At 49.2% G+C, this 19,390-nt stretch overlaps 1 protein-coding gene across 15 annotated transcripts in view; it reads left to right on the top strand.

Moving 5' to 3' along the window:
• Positions 1–19,390, top strand: part of CEP112 (centrosomal protein 112) — a 315,819-nt gene that overhangs the window by 56,861 nt on the left and 239,568 nt on the right. For 13 of the 15 annotated variants that reach the window (XR_001919647.1, XM_018063957.1, XM_018063954.1 and 10 more), the window contains 3 exons: positions 2,167–2,266; positions 7,480–7,598; positions 9,699–9,842. Coding sequence is in view for 13 of the 15 variants with exons in the window: in XM_018063957.1 (XP_017919446.1) it covers positions 2,167–2,266; positions 7,480–7,598; positions 9,699–9,842 (363 nt within the window). In the remaining 2 variants the exon portion in view is untranslated. Of the gene's footprint in view, positions 1–2,166; positions 2,267–7,479; positions 7,599–9,698; positions 9,843–19,390 lie in introns of those variants that run through there. The other 2 variants (XR_001919648.1, XM_018063964.1) reach the window with 1 other exon arrangement.

Here is a 19,390-nt window from a genome sequence, read left to right as displayed (position 1 = left end):
ACAGAGCTGGAGGGAGCGAGCGGAGCCCGGAGCCTCACGTGGCCTGCTTTCTTCCCGCCCCGCCCCGCTTTCTTAAGGCTGGAAATATATTAGTGTTTAGTCAGGCGTGTATTGGGCTCACCTTCTTGCAAAGCAACAAGAGGGAGACCACTGATTGAAAATTAGAGAAAACCATCGAATCCTTTGACTTTCCCCTTTTCCATTCAGACTTTAAAGGCAAATATTACTTTATCTTCTTACTAGAATTTTACCTAAGTATAAGCGGTTAGATAAAAGCAGTTCTCTATCATAAATATGTTAGAGATTCAGTAATATAATTCTGTAATTTCAATAGAGCATAATACATGTCTAAATTGAAAATTTAAAATATTGATGTGTAATATAAATAAATATAGAAATATATTTGTAAAAATGATGGTAATAGAGTTTGAAATAGGCTTTCTGGTATGTCCGTTGCAAAGCTCTGTTCTAAGAAAAACATTTAATAGTAGGATCCTTTCCAGGAATTTCTCTTCTAAAATAAATTCTGCATGAAAAAAGAAAGCAGTGCAACTAGTTTGAAATGCCAGGTAAAATGTAAATAGAATCTTTGGCCTCATGCCAGGTTTTGCAAGTTTATCCATCAGTTGGCATGTGTGGCATTTTCTCTGTGTTAGGAATTGGGAAGGAATAAAATCGAGATTGTTTTTCTCTTTGCACACACTTTTCCTGTTCTGCTTCTTTATGGACATGGAAATCAAACTGCTCCTCCACTTATTTATCAGTGCGCTTAGAGGTGGGACCAAAACAATGGAAGGCAAAGCAAGATGCTGGCAGTACAAGAACTTGGTCAGACGTGGTGGCAACCTGTTTTCAAAACCTGAATTTGCGTGTACAGGAACATACCGCAACCATAAGAGACGTGGATATTCATGCTTCTGCCTCAGTTGGGTTTTCCTTTTCCCCCTTGGTTAGACATTTCTTTACCCTGCTTGGTAATTTTCCTATACATGGTTTTTCTCCAATTGTTTTTAAAGTATTGGATGTATTTAGAAGTATTTAATGATCCATTTAAAAGCTTCTGAGAGTATAAATTAATGATGTAAAATGTACAATTTTGGACATACTTGGAGCTGACTTTTCTGATTCCCAGGAGCAGAACCAAATGTAGAAGAAGGCTGTCCCCCCCGCCCCCCGTCACCCCCCCGCGCCCCATCACCCCCCCGCGCCCCGTCGCCCCCCCCGCGCCCCGTCCCCCCCCTGCCCCGTACCCCCCCCGCGCCCCGTCCCCCCCCCGCGCCCCGTCCCCCCCCTGCCCCGTCCCCCCCCCGCGCCCCGTCCCCCCCCCGCGCCCCGTCGCCCCCCCCCCGCCCCGTCCCCCCCCGCGCCCCGTCGCCCCCCCCCGCCCCGTCCCAACCCCACGCCCCGTCCCCCCCCCGCGCCCCGTGTCCTCCCCCCCCGCGCCCCGTGTCCTCCCCCCCCCGCGCCCCGTCCCCCGCCCCGCGCCCCGTCGCCCCCCCCGCCCCGTACCCCCCCCGCCCCGTACCCCCCCTGCCCCATCCCCCCCCCGCGCCCCGTACACCCCCCCGCGCCCCGTCCTCCCCTCGCCCCGTCCCCCCCCCCGCGCCCCTTCCCCCCCCCGCGCCCCGTCCCCCCCCCCCGCGCCCCTTCCCCCCCCCGCGCCCCTTCCCCCCCCGCGCCCCTTCCCCCCCGCGCCCCGTCCCCCCCCCGCCGCGCGCTCGCGTGTGTCTGGGCGTGCTTGCTGCTGTGTGTGGAAGGGACAGAGGGCCCCGCGCGGTTCAGGGTGTGCTCGTCTGCAGGCACCTGCCCAGTGCTGGGAGGGGCTGCCCTGTGTGCGTGTCAGGCTTCCATGCTTCTCTCTGCAGCCCGGTGACAGCTTCATCTGTGAGTCATGTTTTAGAAAATCAGCTAGTTTAGTATTTACAGTCTCCTTAAGGTTTGGTACATGAAAATTCGAAACAGCATATTTCTTTCAGTAATCAATTATTATAGTGTGTTTAATGTTTTGTCAATGCACTGAAATATAATTTTTACACCTTTTTGGGGGAAGCCACTTACAGGATTAGCTGAGATAGACTTACAAGAATATTGTGCTCTTTTTAAAAAATTATGTGTTCCATACATAAAATAATATAGTGTACTAAAATATTTTAAATTTGTTTGCAGATTTTAGAAAGAAAGAATAATGAAATAGAAGAAATGAAAACTTTATACAAAAAGAAACAAAACGAAACTGAAGAGACTATTAGAAAACTCGAGAAGAAAGGTGATGTTGTGTGCTGTTCATAAACCCTTTAACAACATTCCTGCTTTATGTCAGAGCTGCTGTGAGGCTCAGTTTATTTCTGACTGTAGTGTGAGCTAGGAAAGTTTGTATGGGTTTCCTTTGTGGATGTGCTGATGTGAACTTCTGTATGACTTAAGAAAAACCTGTGCGTGTGTGTGTGTGTGTGTGTGTGTGCGTGTGCGTGTGTGGTAGCAACGGTGGTTGGTTTGATTAAAGGTTTAGGCGAGTCTGTAACTTACTTTTTCTTAATCCTCTCTCTCTTCATTGGACTGGAATGGCCATAGGTCAGTCTTAGAATAGAACTTACTGGCCTTCACAAGAGAGTCTAGAGCACTTATCTGTCTTGGTCTAATAAAGATTCATTCCATCAGACGTCTGCCTTATGCTCTATAAGATAAGCTGTATTGTGATGGACGGAACATTTAAAAAGTATTCTTCATTTATACTTTCATTATGAAGGAAAAGAAAACAGGAAATCCAGTGTTAAAATGATCATGACTGTAGGTCAAAATCGGAGCAGGCGATGGCACCCACTCCAGTGCTCTTGCCTGGAAAATCCCGTGGACGGAGGAGCCTGGAAGGCTGTAGTCCGTGGGGTCGCTGAGGGTCAGACACGACTGAGCAACTTCACTTTCACTTTTCATGTTCATGCATTGGAGAAGGGAATGGCAACCCACTTTAGTGTTCTTGCCTGGAGAATCCCAGGGACAGGGGAGCCTGGTGGGCTGCCGTCTCTGGGGTCGCACAGAGTTGGACACGACTGAAGCGACTTAGCAGCAGCAGCAGTAGGTCAAAACGTTGAAATGTAGTAGACAGTCTTAAGGAGACTGTTGGAAATATTTGGGGAGGGGGAGAGAACTTTACAAGTTTTGTAAGATTTAGTTAGTTGCAGAGGAGAGTTCCAGGCACTGGGGTGGGAATGCTGATGTTCATAAACCGTGGGAAGGAAGATGCAGAACCATTTATCTGGAGTGGAGATCCGCATGTTAAGAGAGAGACTGACAAAGGCTGAGACAGGTGGCTTGGCGCCATATGAGCATGACCTTGAATTTCAGTTTTAGAAATTTCAAGATTAACCTGTAGCTGCTGGAGAGTCAGGGAATGTGTTTTGAGAGGTGAGTTTTAGGACTGCATGTTTTTGGTGGAATAGCCTGGTAATATGGTGAAGCTGATTCCCAGTCTGTTATAATAGAGGCAGAATGGAGTAGAGGAGGGAGAAAGAGAGAGGGAAGGGGAGAGAGGAGAGGGAGGGGAAGGGAGAGAGGAGAGAGGGGAGAAAGATGGAGGAAGGGGGAAGAGAGAGGAGAGGGGGGAGAGAGGAGAGGGAAGGGGGGAGGGGGGAGAGAGGGGAGGGGGGAGAGGGGTGGGGGGAGAGGGGGGGAGAGTGGAGAGGGGGGAGAGGGGAGGGGGGGGGAGAGAGGGGAGGGGGGAGAGAGGAGGGGGGGAGAGAGGAGAGAGGGGAGAAAGATGGAGGAAGGGGGAAGAGAGAGGAGAGGGGGGAGAGAGGAGAGGGGAGAGGGGGGAGGGGGGAGAGAGGGGAGGGGGGAGAGGAGAGGGGGGGAGAGAGGAGAGAGGGGGTAGAGAGGAGAGAGGGGTAGAGAGGAGAGAGGGGGGAGAGAGGGAAGGGGGGGAGAGAGGAGAAGAGAGGGGGGAGGGGGGGAGAGAGGGGAGGGGGGGAGAGGGGAGAGAGGGGAGAAAGATGGAGGAAGGGGGAAGAGAGAGGAGAGGGGAGAGGGGGAGGGGGGAGAGAGGGGAGGGGGGAGAGGGGGGGAGAGGAGACGGGGGGGGGGAGAGAGGAGAGGGGGAGAGAGGAGAGAGGAGGGAGAGAGGAGAGGGGGGAGAGAGGGGAGGAGAGGGGGAGAGAGGAGAGGAGGGGGGAGGGGGGGGGAGAGGAGAGGGGGGAGAGGGGGGGAGGGGGAGAGAGGAGAGGGGGGAGGGGGGAGAGGAGAGGGGGGAGAGGGGGGGAGAGGGGGAGAGAGGGGAGAGAGGAGGGGGGGAGAGGGGAGAGAGGGGGAGAGAGGAGAGAGGGGGGGAGGGGGGAGAGAGGGGAGAAAGATGGAGGAAGGGGGAAGAGAGAGGAGAGGGGGGAGAGAGGAGGGGGGGGAGAGAGGAGGGGAGAGAGGAGAGAGGGGGGGAGAGAGGAGAGAGGGGGGGAGAGATGGAGAAAGGGGGAAGAGAGAGAGGGGGGAGAGAGGAGAGGGGGGAGACAGGAGAGGGGGGAGAGAGGCGAGGAGGGGCGAGATCTTCCTTCTTAGCAGACCTGCTCTCAGCACCTGCCATGCCCATCGGCAAGCCTCTCACTCATAAAGCAGTGCGGTTGGAGATGTAATGCATATAAAGTCTCCTCAACTCAAGGACGCTGTGCCTCCATAATGTCATGTGTAAGATGATGAGGACCCAGAATATCTCAGTAACAGTGAGAGTGGGGAGAGGGAACCTGAGAAGGAAACTCTGCAGCATTTGTGAATGATCCGATGTCAGTGAAGAGGAAGAAGAAAGTGGAGAGCCTGTCGTGGAACCGCTCCAAACATCAGTGGCTACATATATTTAAAATCTATTTCTAGGTTTTTGTTTTTACTCTGATTCAAACCAGGCACTTTAAACACTCAAAGAATGTTCAAACTGTCATACAGTTGCGCTCATTTCACATGCTAGCAAGGCTGTGTTCAAAATCCTTCAAGCTAGGCTTCAGTAGTACGTAAACCGAGAACTTCCAGATGTACAAGCTGGGTTGAAAAAAGGCAGAGGAACCAGAGATCAAATTGCCAACATCCATTAGGTCATAGAAAAAGCAAGGAAATTCCAGAAAAAAACATCTACTTTTGCTTCATTGACTGGTGAAGGCTTTGTGTAGGTCACAACAAACTGTGGAAAATTCTTAGATTTGGGAGTGCCAGACCACCTTTCCTGTCTCCTGAGAAACCTGTATGGTGGTTAAGAAGCAACAGTTGGAACCAGACAGGAAACAATGGACTGGTTCCATGCTGGGAAACTGGGCGTCAAGGCTGTATGCTGTCACCGGCTTATTTAACTTGATGCAGAGTACGTCATGCGAAACGCTGGGCTCGATGACTCACAAGCTGGAATCAAGACTGCTGGAAGAAATATCAACAACCTCAGATATTCAGATGATACCACCCTGATGGCAGAAAGCAAAGAGGAACTAAAGAGTCTGGTGATGAGGGTGAAAGAGGGGAGTGAGAAAGCTGGCTTAGAACTTAACATTCCAAAAACTATAAGATCATGGCACCTGGTCCCATCACTCCATGGCAAATAGAAGGGGAAAAAGTGGAAATAGTGACAGATTTTATTTTGGGGGGCTCCAAAATCACTGCAGATGGCGATTGCAGCCACAAAATTAAAAGACACTTGCTCCTTGGAAAGAAAGCTATGATAAATGTAGAGAGTGTATTGAAAAGCAGAGACATCATTTTGCCGACAAAGGTCCTTATAGTCAAGGGTGTGGTTTTCCCAGTAGTCATGTTCAGATGTAAGAGTTGCACCATAAAGAAGGCTGAACGCCAAAGAATTGATGCTTTTGAACTGTGCTGCTGGAGAAGAGTTCTGGACTGTAAGGAGATCAAACAGTCTTGAAGGAAATCAACCCTGAATCCTGGTGGCTTAGGCAGTAAAGAATCCGCCTGCATTGCAGGAGACCGGGGTTTGATCCCTGGGTCGGGAAGATCGCCTGGAGAAGGGAATGGCTACCCACTCCAGTATTCTTGCCTGGAGAGTTCCATGGACAGAGGAGCCTGGAGGGCTATACTCCATGGGGTCACAAAGAGTTGGACACAACTGAGTGACTTACAGTTAAAAACCTTTTTATTGGAATTCATTGGAAGGACTGATACTGAAGCTCCAATAATTTCGCCACCTGATGTGAAGAGCAGACTCTCTGGAAAAGACCCTGAGGCTGGAAACGACGAGGGCAGAAGGAGAATGCGGCCGAGGTTGAGACGGCTGGCTGGCATCACTGACTCAATGGACACGAGTTTGAGCAATCTCCAGGAGAAAGTGAAGGACAGGGGAGCCTGTTCCATGGCGTCACAAAGAGTCGGACGCGTCTGAGCGACTGACACCAATATCAGGTTAACTTGACTCTTCTTCTCACTTAGAGCTGCATTGTTGAGACATAAGAGTGAAAGAAATTTCTATGTAAATGTTTATGAAAATTTTCCTATCTTCCAGTAAGTGAATAAGAGCATATTAAGGAAGCTAAGAAAATACTACTTTCAAGCAAATACACAACTGAATTTATTTTGCATCCGGATGACATGAATATGTTGAACAGTTTTCAGTCGAATCAATGACAGTTTAAATCCCTTTTAAAAAGAAGATAGAAATTTGAATGTTTATAAGGGATATGTTTCATGTAACTTAGAGCATGTTTTGCTTCAGTCCCAGTTACTTTGATGCACCCGGGAGCAGCGGCAGGTTGGAGCGGTAGGTTTCTTTGTCTGTGGGCTTAGCACACAGCGTTCGGGGTACTTGCCTGGGTGCCAGTCTTTTGCTCTGTAGATAAAAAGGTGAAATATCTGTCTCCTCAGTGAAGAAGCAAGGAAACTATTACAGCATGCAGTGCAATAAGGGACTTGGTGTAGAAATCCAGGCGGTTCCCTGGGCCTCGAGGGCAGTGTCCTTCTGCCCCTGCAAGAGGAGAGACTGGTTGGTTCCTAAAGGAGGCGTGACTTGAACTGAGACTGATTTGAGCACATAGTATTTCAGCAGGGGAGGAGGGCACTCCAGGTGGATAGGTGGGCGCATCTGGACAAGAGGATCGAAGGACGTGGATTTATAGATAGGTTGGTTTGTTTACCAGTTGAAACACATGGACGTGGCTGAAGATACGGCCAGAAAGCAGTCAGATCTGAGGAGCCTTTGGGTCTCTGTCTTGTGGGAGGGGAACTGGGAGTTACGTCTGAGGGTCGCGGCGCAGCATCTGCAGGGGAAAGGGCCTCTGCAGAGCAGCGGCGGGCACCCCGCAGGAGAGCTGCGGAGGCCTGTGCGCCTGTCTGCGGGCGCGGCTGCGGAGGTGGGCGTGGAAAAGAGGGAGGCAGAGAGATTTCAGGGGAGAGCACGGAAGACTGCAGGAAGATGCGATGATCTGTTAACTGGTGCACTTTGCTTTTTACCAGCAGACTCTTACGTGGCAGCTAGAATTGGTTTAATTACGTTTTCGTCCTTTTTGACAGTTCAGACCCTGGTCCGTGAAGGTCAGGTTATCAGAGAGACCAAAGACAACCAGATTGCGGAGTTGAAAAAGCTCTGTGAGCAGAGCGCAGAGTCTCTGAATAACGACTGGGAGAAAAAGGTGAGCTACAAAAGATGAAATAGTGACGGAGAAATAGAAAGGCTTACACTCTGAGGTAACCCACTTAGTTATAAAATAATGGTGTCCACAAAACGTAAAGAAGAGTTTGAAAAAAGTAACAGTGTTCTAGACTACCTAGAAATAGCTGTCGTGTTTTGGTATACTTTTTCTGGAAGTTTAATGGTTTATAAGCTAGTTTTCATTTAGAAAAGTTACTTTTAACAATTCTTGGATTTAATTAAGGCTCTGAAGTTTTGTCAGAGCTAATAGACTGTAACCAGAATTCATAGGGATATAATAGCAGGATAATTTGGGGGAGTTAAATTGTTCAAATTTTGGACGTAAGCCCCTGGATCCCTTTTCTGAAATCTCAAGACGACACAATAGTTGTAGTATAGACTTGTTTTTGGTGCACACAAAATCAGCTGTGGATGGATCATTCTTGAAGGAGCATTTAATTAATAAAAACATTTTCATTAAATTTAGCAGGGCCAAGAGTAATGATGTAAAAAATACGTATAATGTTTCATAAGTCTTACCTAGTCACACATAGTAGCTACTTTCGGGCTTCCCTGTGGCTCAGCAAAGAAGATGCTGCCTGCAGTGCAGGAGATGGGGGCTCAGTCCCTGGGTGGGGAAGATCCGCTGGAGGAGGGCATGGCAGCCCGCTCCGCTGTTCCTGCGGGGAGAGTCCCGTGGACAGAGGAGCCTGCGGGCTGCAGCCCGTGGGGTCGCGGGGGCGGACGGGCCTGAGCACGCGCAGGCACTCAGTGCTTTCGCTTAGGAGCTCTTCGCCATTGGCTGAAATCGCAGGATGTACTCACAAGAAGTGAGACACGGTGCTTGTCTTGAGTAAGTCGGCCTTGAAGGTCTTCGGTGAACTCCTCCCGCTGACCGTCTCCCAGTGGGTCGAGTTCGAGCGTTTTCCTGGGCCCTGCGGGGTGGTTGGAGTGGGTGCTGGGCCGCCGTGTCCTGGGGCCGTGGCTCCAGGGCGGTGTGAGGAGGGCCCCTGTCCAGGGGGCAGACGGCGCTCTTCTAGGGTCGTGTCCACTTATGCGCTTCCACCTCTTCTGTACAGTTGGCCTGGCTTTTTTCTGGCTGCTGCAGGTACACATTTCATTATTTAACACCTCACTCAAGACACCGTCCTCTTAAAACCAGGCCAGCAGTGATTGGAAAACACTCTAAAGTATCCGTAAAACGATATAAACTGTAACTTATTTTAACTTGATTAAATGTATCTATAAATGCCAGACTCTGGAATGACTATTCCTAGTAATTCTGGGCTCCATCAGGCTTCAGATCTGTGAGCCTGGGCTGGGTGCAGAGGACAGGGGCTAGATTCCGCATTCCCACCCGCGAAGACGGGTGGGCATCAGGAACTAGAGTCCGGATTCCCCGGCTATGAAGACTGGTGGACAGATGCCCACGAGGCTTGCTGCCTGGGTTTCCCACTTCCTTAGAGGCTGCTTATTGAAGACTGGTTTCCTCACCTTAGCTGCATCCATATTTCAGCATTTCACCCACTTGAGCATGTGCACTCAGTCTCCACTGAGACGGCCAGTGCGCACAGACACGGAGCACGCAGTTCTCCCGAGAGCCTGCTTTGGTTTACACAAGCCACCTTGTGTCTTCTTAGTGTCCTTTACGGAGTGGATAAAAATAGTTTCTTGTTGGGAGTCAGGGTGAAGGGTAACCATTTTGGACATTACTCTTCTGCAAGATTTCGTGCAAATAAGATGAAAATGCTGAGAGGCAGCAATCCTAGTTGATACAATATTGTAAATGCCTTTGTATTCTGGTGTCGGGCTGGTCCTGCTGCTGCTTACCTGATGCATTCTGTTATCGGATTTATTTACTGTTTCTGCCTGAGGTGGATAATTCCCTTTAATATTTGTTTATCCAATAAAATTTTCAATTGAGGGAAGTAAAAAAAAAGTTGTTTCTTAATCATGCTCTTTACATGAATCTTCACTTCGAATATTTTATATCTTTTGTTGTTCAGGTCACCATATAAATAAATAGAGAAATGTAGGAAAACTTTTTTTCTTAATTACGAAATTGTCCATTCTTGAAAGAGTCAATTCTTCCCCTCTGCAGCTCCACACCGCTGTAGCAGAAATGGAAAAGGAAAAGTTTGAACTTCAGAAGCGACACACTGAAAATATTCAAGAACTGCTCGAGGACACAAACGTGCGGCTGAACAAAATGGAGGGTGACTACGCGGCGCAGATGCAGTCCACAGTACGTCTGCTTCCCGTCTGGTCTCTGTGAGCGGCCCTCTTCATCTCCCTGCCCTCATGCATCCCTGCCTCCAGAGCGGGCAGAGCGTGGCAAGGGTGTTGTGGAGTTAAAACCCCTCGCCTCCCTTCCCGACTCAGGCTCACACGTGGCAGTGTGTGGCCTCTTCCAGTGGCCGTGGGATTTCCCTTGGGATCGGTTGTTGTCAGTTTTTCTCTTTTTTTACCCCTGCAAACATTTATAAAGCTTTCTTCTTGTTTTTTTTTTTTTTTTCCCCGCTGACTTTCAGCCTGGAGATAGTTTCTTTACTTTTTTACTTTCTGTTTTATTTATTTGTTTCAGCCTTTTTAGGAAGACATGGTTGTTTTCTGGAAATGTGTAATGCCCATGGGAAGACAGTCAGATCAGGAGGTGGAGCGGTGTGGCTGTAATGCCCGTGGGAAGACAGTCAGCTCGGAAGGTGGAGCAGTGTGGCTGTAATTCTGTGAGGACAGTCAGATCAGGAGGTGGAGCAGTGTGGCTCTAATGCCCGTGTGAAGACACTGAGGTCAGGAGGTGGAGCAGTGTGGCTCTAATGCCCGTGTGAAGACACTGAGGTCAGGAGGTGGAGCAGTGTGGCTGTAATGCTCGTGTGAAGAATGCTCGTGTGAGGACACTCAGGTCAGGAGGTGGAGCAGTGTGACTAGCAGAAGGCAGACTTTCTCAGTTTCTGTGTCTTGATGAGGGACCAGGCACAGATGCCCCGTGGGTGACTCCAGAGTCCTTTTCCTGAGGATTCAGAGGGGCACCACCAGAGTACACAACAGGTGGCCAGGCACATCTTCCTAGGGGGTGTGGAGGGCCCCCAGAGCCCCTCGATGAGTCTCTGCTGGCAGAGGGTGGGTCTTCCGCCCTTCAGAGGCTCAGCTGCCTTCCTGAAATACGGAAGCCTGGGGAAGGTGGGCTGAGGGGCACCTGGACCCGGGGCCTCACATCTGAGGCAGGTGCCCCTCGTCCTCCTTGTTCCTGATACATGATCTGACCTCATGGCGTGGAGACCCTGAATCCTCTGCACGAGCAAGGTCCCCTGGCCACTCAGCCCCCTCCATCAGCTGGCTTGTCCAGAGTGCCTCCTTGGATTTAAAGCTGTGGAGATTGAGCCAGAATCTGTTACCTAGGCGTGTCTTGGAGACCCCAGACTAGCTGAAGGGCCCGTTTCAGAGGGCGGAAGGAATGGGACGCAGCATCCACAGTGATGCGGAGCTGGGCTGTAGGTCTCAGGCTCCCGTTCCCGGTCCTTACCAGCTCTAGTGCCGTGCTGGCTCATACAGTGTTCAGGGTCATCATCCGTCAGGCAGGGTAACAGCAGGAGTGAAGTGTGTGTATGTTGCTGGGAATATTAAATACCTTAATATACATAGACTAGGTTATGTGATAAGTGCCCAATAGATAGTTGTAACATACAAGAACAATAATCAGGAGACCTATATACACAAGGAGGTGCTCAGCTCAGCAAGTTAGTGGGTATTTGCTTGAAGACAGCAGGTTGAGCGCGATGTGGACCTCCGTCCCCTCCCACAGACACAGCCATGACCAGCAAAGGGGAGGGGAGAGCGGTGACAGTCTGGGGTTGGGCCAGGTGAGGGGTGGGCTGACCCCAAGCCAGCCGGGTCAAGAAAGCAGAACCCTGAGTCAGCTTGGAAGGAACCTAAGCAGCAAACGGTTCCACGTGGATCTTCCAGGGCCCGGGGCCTGTCCCGCCGTCACCTCTGGAGGAGGGGATGCCGGTGGGGCTTCAGCAGGTAGAGTGCTGGACAGTTCAGGAACCAACTAGATGTGGAACTGGGGTGAAGAATATAGTGGGTTTATTATACGACTCCTCCTCCTTCTGCGTATGTTTGAAATGTCCCATAACAAAACTTCTAAAACTTTATAGTATTTGGCTGTGCCACACCTTTAGATTGCAGGATCCTTAGTTGCAGCATGTAGGGCCTATCTCCCTGACCAGGAATCAAGCTCGGGCCCCCGCTCTGGGAGGCAGAGTCCTAACTGCTGGTTCACCAGCGAGTTCCTCTAGCCTTGGTCGTAACATCTGACCATTTTAGAATATTTCCAAATGATAATACTGGATATGAAAAATAATAATTGAAATAAAAAGTATAACAGGTGCAAGTAGAAACAGTACAGCAAATACAGCAGAAGGAAATCTACTAAGAAATTAAATAAGCGTAAGACCAGAGCGCTCCAGAAAGACGTCCATTTCTGCTCTATTGACTATGCCAAAGCCTTTGACTGTGTGGATCACAATAAACTGTGGAAAATTATGAAAGAGATGGGAATACCAGACCACCTGACCTGGCTCTTGAGAAACCTATATGCAGGTCAGGAAGCAACAGTTAGAACTGGACATGGAACAATAGACTGGTTCCAAATAAAAGGAGTACGTCAAGGCTGTATACTGTCACCCTGCTTATTAAACCTCTATGCAGAGTACATCATGAGAAATGCTGGACTGGAAGAAACACAAGCTGGAACCAAGATTGCTGGGAGAAATATCAGTCACCTCAGATATGCAGATGACACCACCCTTATGGCAGAAAGTGAAGAGGAACTAAAAAGCCTCTTGATGAAAGTGAAAGAGAGTGAAAAAGTTGGCTTAAAGCTCAACATTCAGAAAATGAAGATCATGGCATCTGGTCCCATCACTTCATGGCAAATAGATGGGGAAACAGTGTCAGACTTTATTTTTTTGGGCTCCAAAATCACTGTAGATGGTGACTGCAGCCATGAAATTAAAAGACGCTTACTCCTTGGAAGGAAAGTTATGACCAACCTAGACAGCATATTAAAAACCAGAGTCATTACTTTGCCAACAAAGGTCCGTCTAGTCAAGGCTATGGTTTTTCCTGTGATCATGTATGGATGTGAGAGTTGGACTGTGAAGAAAGCTCAGCGCCAAAGAATTGATGCTTTTGAACTGTGGTGTTGGAGAAGACTCTTGAGAGTCCCTTGGACTGCAAGGAGATCCAACGAGTCCATCCTAAAGGAGATCAGTCCTGGGTGTTCATTGGAAGGACTGATGTTGAAGTTGAAACTCCAGTACTTTGGCCACCTGATGCAGAGAGCTGACTCATTTGAAAAGATGCTGATGCTGGGAGAGATTGGGGGCAGGAGGAGAAGTGGGGGACAGAGGATGAGATGGCTGGATGGCATCACTGACTTGATGGACATGAGTTTGGGTAAACTCCGGGAGTTGGTGATGGACAGGGAGGTCAGGCGTGCTGCGACTCATGGGGTCGCAGAGAGTCGGACATGACTGAGCGACTGAACTGAACTGAACTGAACTGAAGATCAGAATTGGAGAAGGAAATGGCAACCCACTCCATTATTCTTGCCGGGAGAATCCAATGGGTGGAGGAGCCTGGTTAGCTGCCGTCTCTGCATTGGAGAAGGAAATGGCAACCCACTCCAGTATTCTTGCCGGGAGAATCCCAGGGACAGAGGAGCCTGGTAGGTTCCTAGTCCACATGGTCGCAAGAATCAGACACAACTTAGCGACTGAAACACAACCAGCAACACCGAGATCAGAATGGAAACGTGTCCTGGGAGCAGAGGCTGGGAAGAAAATACTGGAGACAGAGACGCAGGAGGAGGCCAAGGAGCAGGAGGGACAGGCCTTTTTGAAGAAATAATGTAAATTAATTTCTTGGAATTAAAGAAAAATGAAAAACACACAGGGCTCAAGTAATACCCCAAATACTCACACTGGCCACACTGGAGCGGCACTTAACACATGAAGATCAAAAATACTTGCTGAAGCTTGACACCGCCTGAGCCTTCACTGGGCGCCGTCTTCGGGCCACGCTTTCCCGCGCGCGTGCACCTCCTGGTGCTGCCCCGCCGTCTTCCGGAATCTCAGGCAGAAGGAACAGCCAGTGCAGAAATCCCAAAGCTGGGACACGCCAGCCGAGTTCAGTGCAGAGCAGACGGCGGCAGGGACGGGGCCCTGTGAGCAGAGAGCGGCAAGGAAGGAGACTGTGTCAGGGCGCAGACCAGGGAAAACCTTGTGATTGATGCTTTAAAAAAAGAAAAAACAGCTTGATCGGTGTATGATTATAATTAGTATATTGTAAGGTTCACCTGTTCTAAAGCGTGCAGCTCCCTGAATGTTTGGCATCTTGTTGCATTTGAGCTGGATTGAGCACATGAGAGTCGCTGCATCTGAGCGTCACTCCTAACGTCTGTCTGGCTCTGTGCAGAGAACAAACCATGGGCTCCAAGGACGGATGCGGGGGCTGGGGACCCAGGGCTGAGGGTGCGGTGTGGGGGGCAGGCGGCTGGGCCTGGGGTCTGCGGAGGGCAAGCACTGCCGCTGGGGGGGCTGCTCCCTGGTGGGGCTGGCACGCCCGACGTGGACCAGCTCTCCTTGGCAAGATCAGGGTTTGTTTTCTGGAGAATCAGCACAAGGGTGATATTCAAGGCCCTGAACAAAAGTCAGATTTGTATTTGAAATACATTTTTGTCATCTCAGCCTCCTAAATTTTCACAAATGTGAATATAATAACTAGTTGTAGGGTTGAAACTTATGAAACATATTAATTGCTTACAATGTGTACTACACTGTTATTTTTCATTAGTTCGACAACATTAAGAGAGTAATAGCTTTGACATTGGAATTTTTAATTTTTATCAATTTGAGGTGTAAACTAAAGTCATACTTTGGGGCCAAGAGGCTACTGCTAGAGAAACTGCTTTCTATTTTTAATGAAAGTTGAATTTAAAAATCAGCATTCAGACCTTGTCATTAGATAACAGTAGAATATAGAGACGAATGGACAGGGCCTGTCAGCAGAGTTGAATTTAAGAGTCGTCAACTCTAGACAGACCTTGCTGAGCCACTCCTGAGTTAATAATTAAACAAGGAAGAGTTCAAGGCACGGCTTAAGATGAAAGACGAGGCTGTCACTGAGAATTAGTTCCTGTGTTTTGTTCTTTCAAGCTCTCTTCTTTTTTTAATTGGGTCTTTTTTTTTTTCCCTGTTCCATTTTTTTGTAAGCAGGCATTTGTACAGATGATTAGACCTATGTCTTTTGGTATTGGCAGGGGTCTCCTTGCATGAAACTAACAATTAAACATGGAAACCCTGGATTTTTAGAGCGATGTATTAGAACTTATAAATATAAAAATGATAGCAGTGTCCTTAGATGCTTGGGGAGGTGGCAGCTGTAAAGTGTAGGGCTCTGTTCATATCAGGGGTTTAGACACACAAAGTCTGTGAGTGGCTTTATTGAGATTTTAGGCTTTCTTAGCGGAATTCTTTGCCCCTCTCTTTAGCACGGATGCCACTAGCAATCTTGTGAAGTTTATGCATCCCTCTCAGAATAGTATTTGACAATTTAATAAAATTATATAAGATGACAAAGAAATTATAGTTACAGTCATCAAAATATTAATAAATCAGAGTCATGATAAAGTAATACATATGCTTTCAAATGAATGAAATAAATATCATAACTGAGCAGTGGGCCTAATAAGTGTTGTAACTTATGAATAACGATGAGGCTAAACAATATTAGAAAGCTGAGCGCTGAAGAATTGATGCTTTTGGGCTGTGATGCTGGAGAAGACTCTTGAGAGTCCCTTAGACTGCCAGGAGATCACACCAGTCCATCCTAAAGGAAGTCGGTGCTGAATATTCACGGGAAGGACTGATGCCGAAGCTGAAACTCCAGTACTTTGTCACCTGATGTGAAGAACTGACTCATTGGAAAAGACGCTGATGCTGGGAAAGACTGAAGGCAGAAGGAGAAGGGGGTGATAGAGGATGAGATGGTTGGGTGGCATCACTGACTGGGTGGACATGAGTTTGAGCAAGCTCCACGAGTTGTTGAAGGACAGGGAAGCCTGGCGTGCTGCAGTCCATGGCGTCGCAGAGAGTCAGACACGGCTGAGCGACTGACCTGACTGAAACAACATTAGGGATCATGCCACACTATGATGGCCTATAAACTGTCTGCGAGTTCCGTTGCTCACAGGCATTGCTGATGCTTCACTGGGGCTTGACTGCACTCATCGTTGAAGGGAAATGCTGAAGGTCCGTCAAGGGACTGGAAACAGAGATGAGCTGTGGTTTCCATTCCAAGCCCCTGACACTCCAAGTTCTGTTCATGGACCTGAATCGAGCTGGGGAGTGTCAGAGGCCTTAGGCACGGGAAGCTTTGTGTTAACCCCTTACAGGTAGCCGCCACCGTTCGTGGCGAGCGTGACTCAGAGCAGCTCGTCACTCTCCGGCATGGCTGGGGTCCCTCGTTTCATAGTTGCCGCCAGCATTTCTCCTCCAGCATCACAGTGTTAAAGAAGATCCTGAACAGCACCAGTTGATTATTTTGAATAGGATTGCCGTTTAAACAGATAGATTTTATATTTTATAGGGTTTTAGGTTTACAGGAAGTTTGAGAGGACGGTAGCGTTCCCGTGTGCCCCACACCCAGCTCTCCCTTTCTAACGTCTTACGTCATTCTGGTGCACTCGTTACAGGCAGAAATGAGCAGGACGCCCTAATAAGCCGGAGTCCCCAGCTGGCTCCGTTCTCCTTCATTGTTCCCTGGTGTCCTCCTCCTTTTCCAGGATCTCTTCCAGACACCACGCTGTTTCCTCCTTGGGCTCCTTTGGGCTGTGACAGTGTCTCAGACGCCCCTTCTCTCTCATGACCTCGGAAGTTGCGAGGCCGCCTCCTGCTCTTCTCGTGATAAGGTGGGGTTATGGGCTGACGCAGTAGGTCATGGAAGTAGAGTGCTGCTCTCCCTATCCCATCAGGGGCACTCGCTACCGTGGCCACCCCGTGGACGCTGGCCCTGGCCGCCTGGCTGCAGTGGTGTGTGCCGGGTTCCGCCCTGGCCGCGGGTGTGTGCTGGGCTCTCACTTGGCCGCGGGTGTGTGCTGGGCTCTCACTTGGCCGCGGGTGTGTGCTGGGTTCCGCCCTGGCCGCGGGTGGGTGCTGGGCTCTCACTTGGCCGCGGGTGTGTCCTGGGTTCTCCCCGTGAAGCCGTCCTCCGGCCTTCCCTCACTGCTCTTGGGAAGACAGTTCCCGTGAGGAGCCCGTGCGTGAGGGGTGCGGGGTGTACTCTCTGTACTCAAGGGAGGGGAGTCTGTGAATTATTGGGAGTTTCTCTACAGGGATGTCTGTCTCGTCTCCCTCATTTGTTAATTTATTGAACAACTTACTTTTATCAGTGTGGATATTGTTTATGTTCTCGGTTATAAAAATCCCATCTTCCTTCATTTTGTCGCCTAAGTTGCTCGAGCTTCAGCCACTGGGAGATTCTCCAGGAGGCCCTGGGGCCCCCCGGCCTCCCATGCAATGTGGAGGACGCGGAGAACTGTGTGAGAGCCCGGGGTCCGCTTTCCGGGGGCGCTCGTGACTGCGGGCTGGCGCGTCTTTCCTGCCCTCTCACCAGACTGTGTGTGTGCACACAGGCCTGTGTGTGCAGGCACATCGAGGAGCCTTCGTGTATGTGACCAACGGCACCTGTGTCAGGCGGAACACACTCTCTCACGGGGTCTGCAGCTCTGACCCTTCACCACGTGGGTTAGTCTGGCCCTCCGCTCGTCTGTAAATCCCCAGTCTGGCGGTGGGAGAGTGGCCCTCTCCGCTCGCCTGTAAGTTCCCAGCCTGGCGCTGCGAGCCTGGCCTCCGCCCTCCTCCACTCCCTCTCTGCCTGTTCAGTCTCAGTCCACAGGCGTGGGTGTAAGCAGGACTGTTGATCCGTGTCCCCACAGGACCACGCCTGCTGACCAGAATGGGGCGCACGCGCGGCCCTTGTTGCCTCTGGCCTCAGGTGCCGTGAGTTCCAGACTCGCTCAGGTCCTCACATTTCCTGCCACCCCTTCAAGGAGGTTTTTTACATATTTGTGATACAACGAGATTCTCTTTTCACAGCCTGTACTTCTTCCTGGGATCCCTGAACTACTAAATTGGTTTTGTAAGTTTGCATAAAGCTCACCCTTTGTGCTTTGGAATTCCGTGGGTTTTGACAGATGCATCGCCACGCATATGCCGTCATGGTCTCACGCGCAGCATTTCCGCTGTCCTGACCTCTCGCGTGCCCCACCCTGGTCCCCTTGCCCACCTCCCCGGAACTCTGGCAGCCACCAATCGCCTTGACTGTCTGTAAAACATCGTTTTTTGCATAGTTTCTCTTCCAAAATGCCATATAATTGGAATCATACAGTATGTAGCCTTTTCAGACTGGTTTCTTTCATTAAAAATTATACACATATGGTTTCTTCATGTCTTTTTATGGCTTTATAGCTCATTTCTTTCTATTGCTGAATAATATTCAGTTATATGGATTAGCACTGTTTATCCATGTATCTGTCAAAGGACATCTTGGTTGCATCTGCTTTTGGCAACTATAAACATTTGCTGTTACAAATGTTCACTTTCAAGTTTTTGCCTGATCATAGTTTTCAAATCACCTGTGACTCAGCATTTTCACTACAGAATGTCCAACCAAAAGAAATGGGTGAATATGTGCACTGTATGTGTGAAAATGTTCATAGCAGCATTATTATTAATAACCGAACACTGAAAACAACAGTCAGTCAGTGAAATGGATCAATTATTTTAGGAGTATTCCACAAGGGAATACTGAATATACCACTGAAAGACTGCTATATCCCATGTCATGGATGACAACTCTCACAGACGTGATGTGCCTGACCCGAAAGGGTACATACTCTCTGACTTTATTTACAGAAAGTTCAGCAAAAGACAAAGCTTTTTTTTTTTGTGATAGACATCAGAATAGTGGTTACCTTTCTGCAGAGGATGAGCAGTGTGGCACCTGAGTAGCCCTGCGCTTGTGTCCTGTCCTGGCTCGCGGCGCGGCTTCCCCGGTGGCTCAGTGGTGAAGAACCCGCTTGCAGTGCAGGAGACACACGTTTGATCCCTGGGTGCAGAAGGTCCCCTGGAGAAGGACATGGCAGCCCACTCCAGTGTTCTTGCCTGGGAAATCCCACGGACCTGGCAGGCTACATTCCGTAGGGTCGCAAGGGTTGGACGTGACTTAGTGACTGAAACATCACCAGCGCTGGTTCATGGCTATTTCCAAGTGACAAATTATCAGAACATATGTTTAAGATTTGTGCATTTTGTATATACGTTTCAAGAAGAATTTTTTTGAAATAAAATGTTGTTCCTTTTGCCATGGGAGTTGAACTTTGGACTCTGTAAATAGTTGCTGATTACTAACGATAAACGCTGGACTGGAAGAAACACAAGCTGGAATCAAGATTGCCGGGAGAAATATCAATCACCTCAGATATGCAGATGACACCACCCTTATGGAAGAAAGTGAAGAGGAGCTAAAAAGCCTCTTGATGAAAGTGAAAGTGGAGAGTGAAAAAGTTGGCCTAAAGCTAAACATTCAGAAAAGGAAGATCATGGCATCCAGTCCCATCACTTCATGGGAAATAGATGGGGAAACAGTGGAAACAGTGTCAGACTTTATTTTTTGGGCTCCAAAATCACTGCAGATGGTGATTGCAGCCATGAAATTAAAAGACGCTTA

The sequence above is a fragment of the Capra hircus genome, chromosome 19 (assembly GCF_001704415.2).
Source record: "Capra hircus breed San Clemente chromosome 19, ASM170441v1, whole genome shotgun sequence".
NCBI lineage: Eukaryota > Metazoa > Chordata > Mammalia > Artiodactyla > Bovidae > Capra > Capra hircus.
This window is presented reverse-complemented; position numbering and strand designations above follow the sequence as displayed.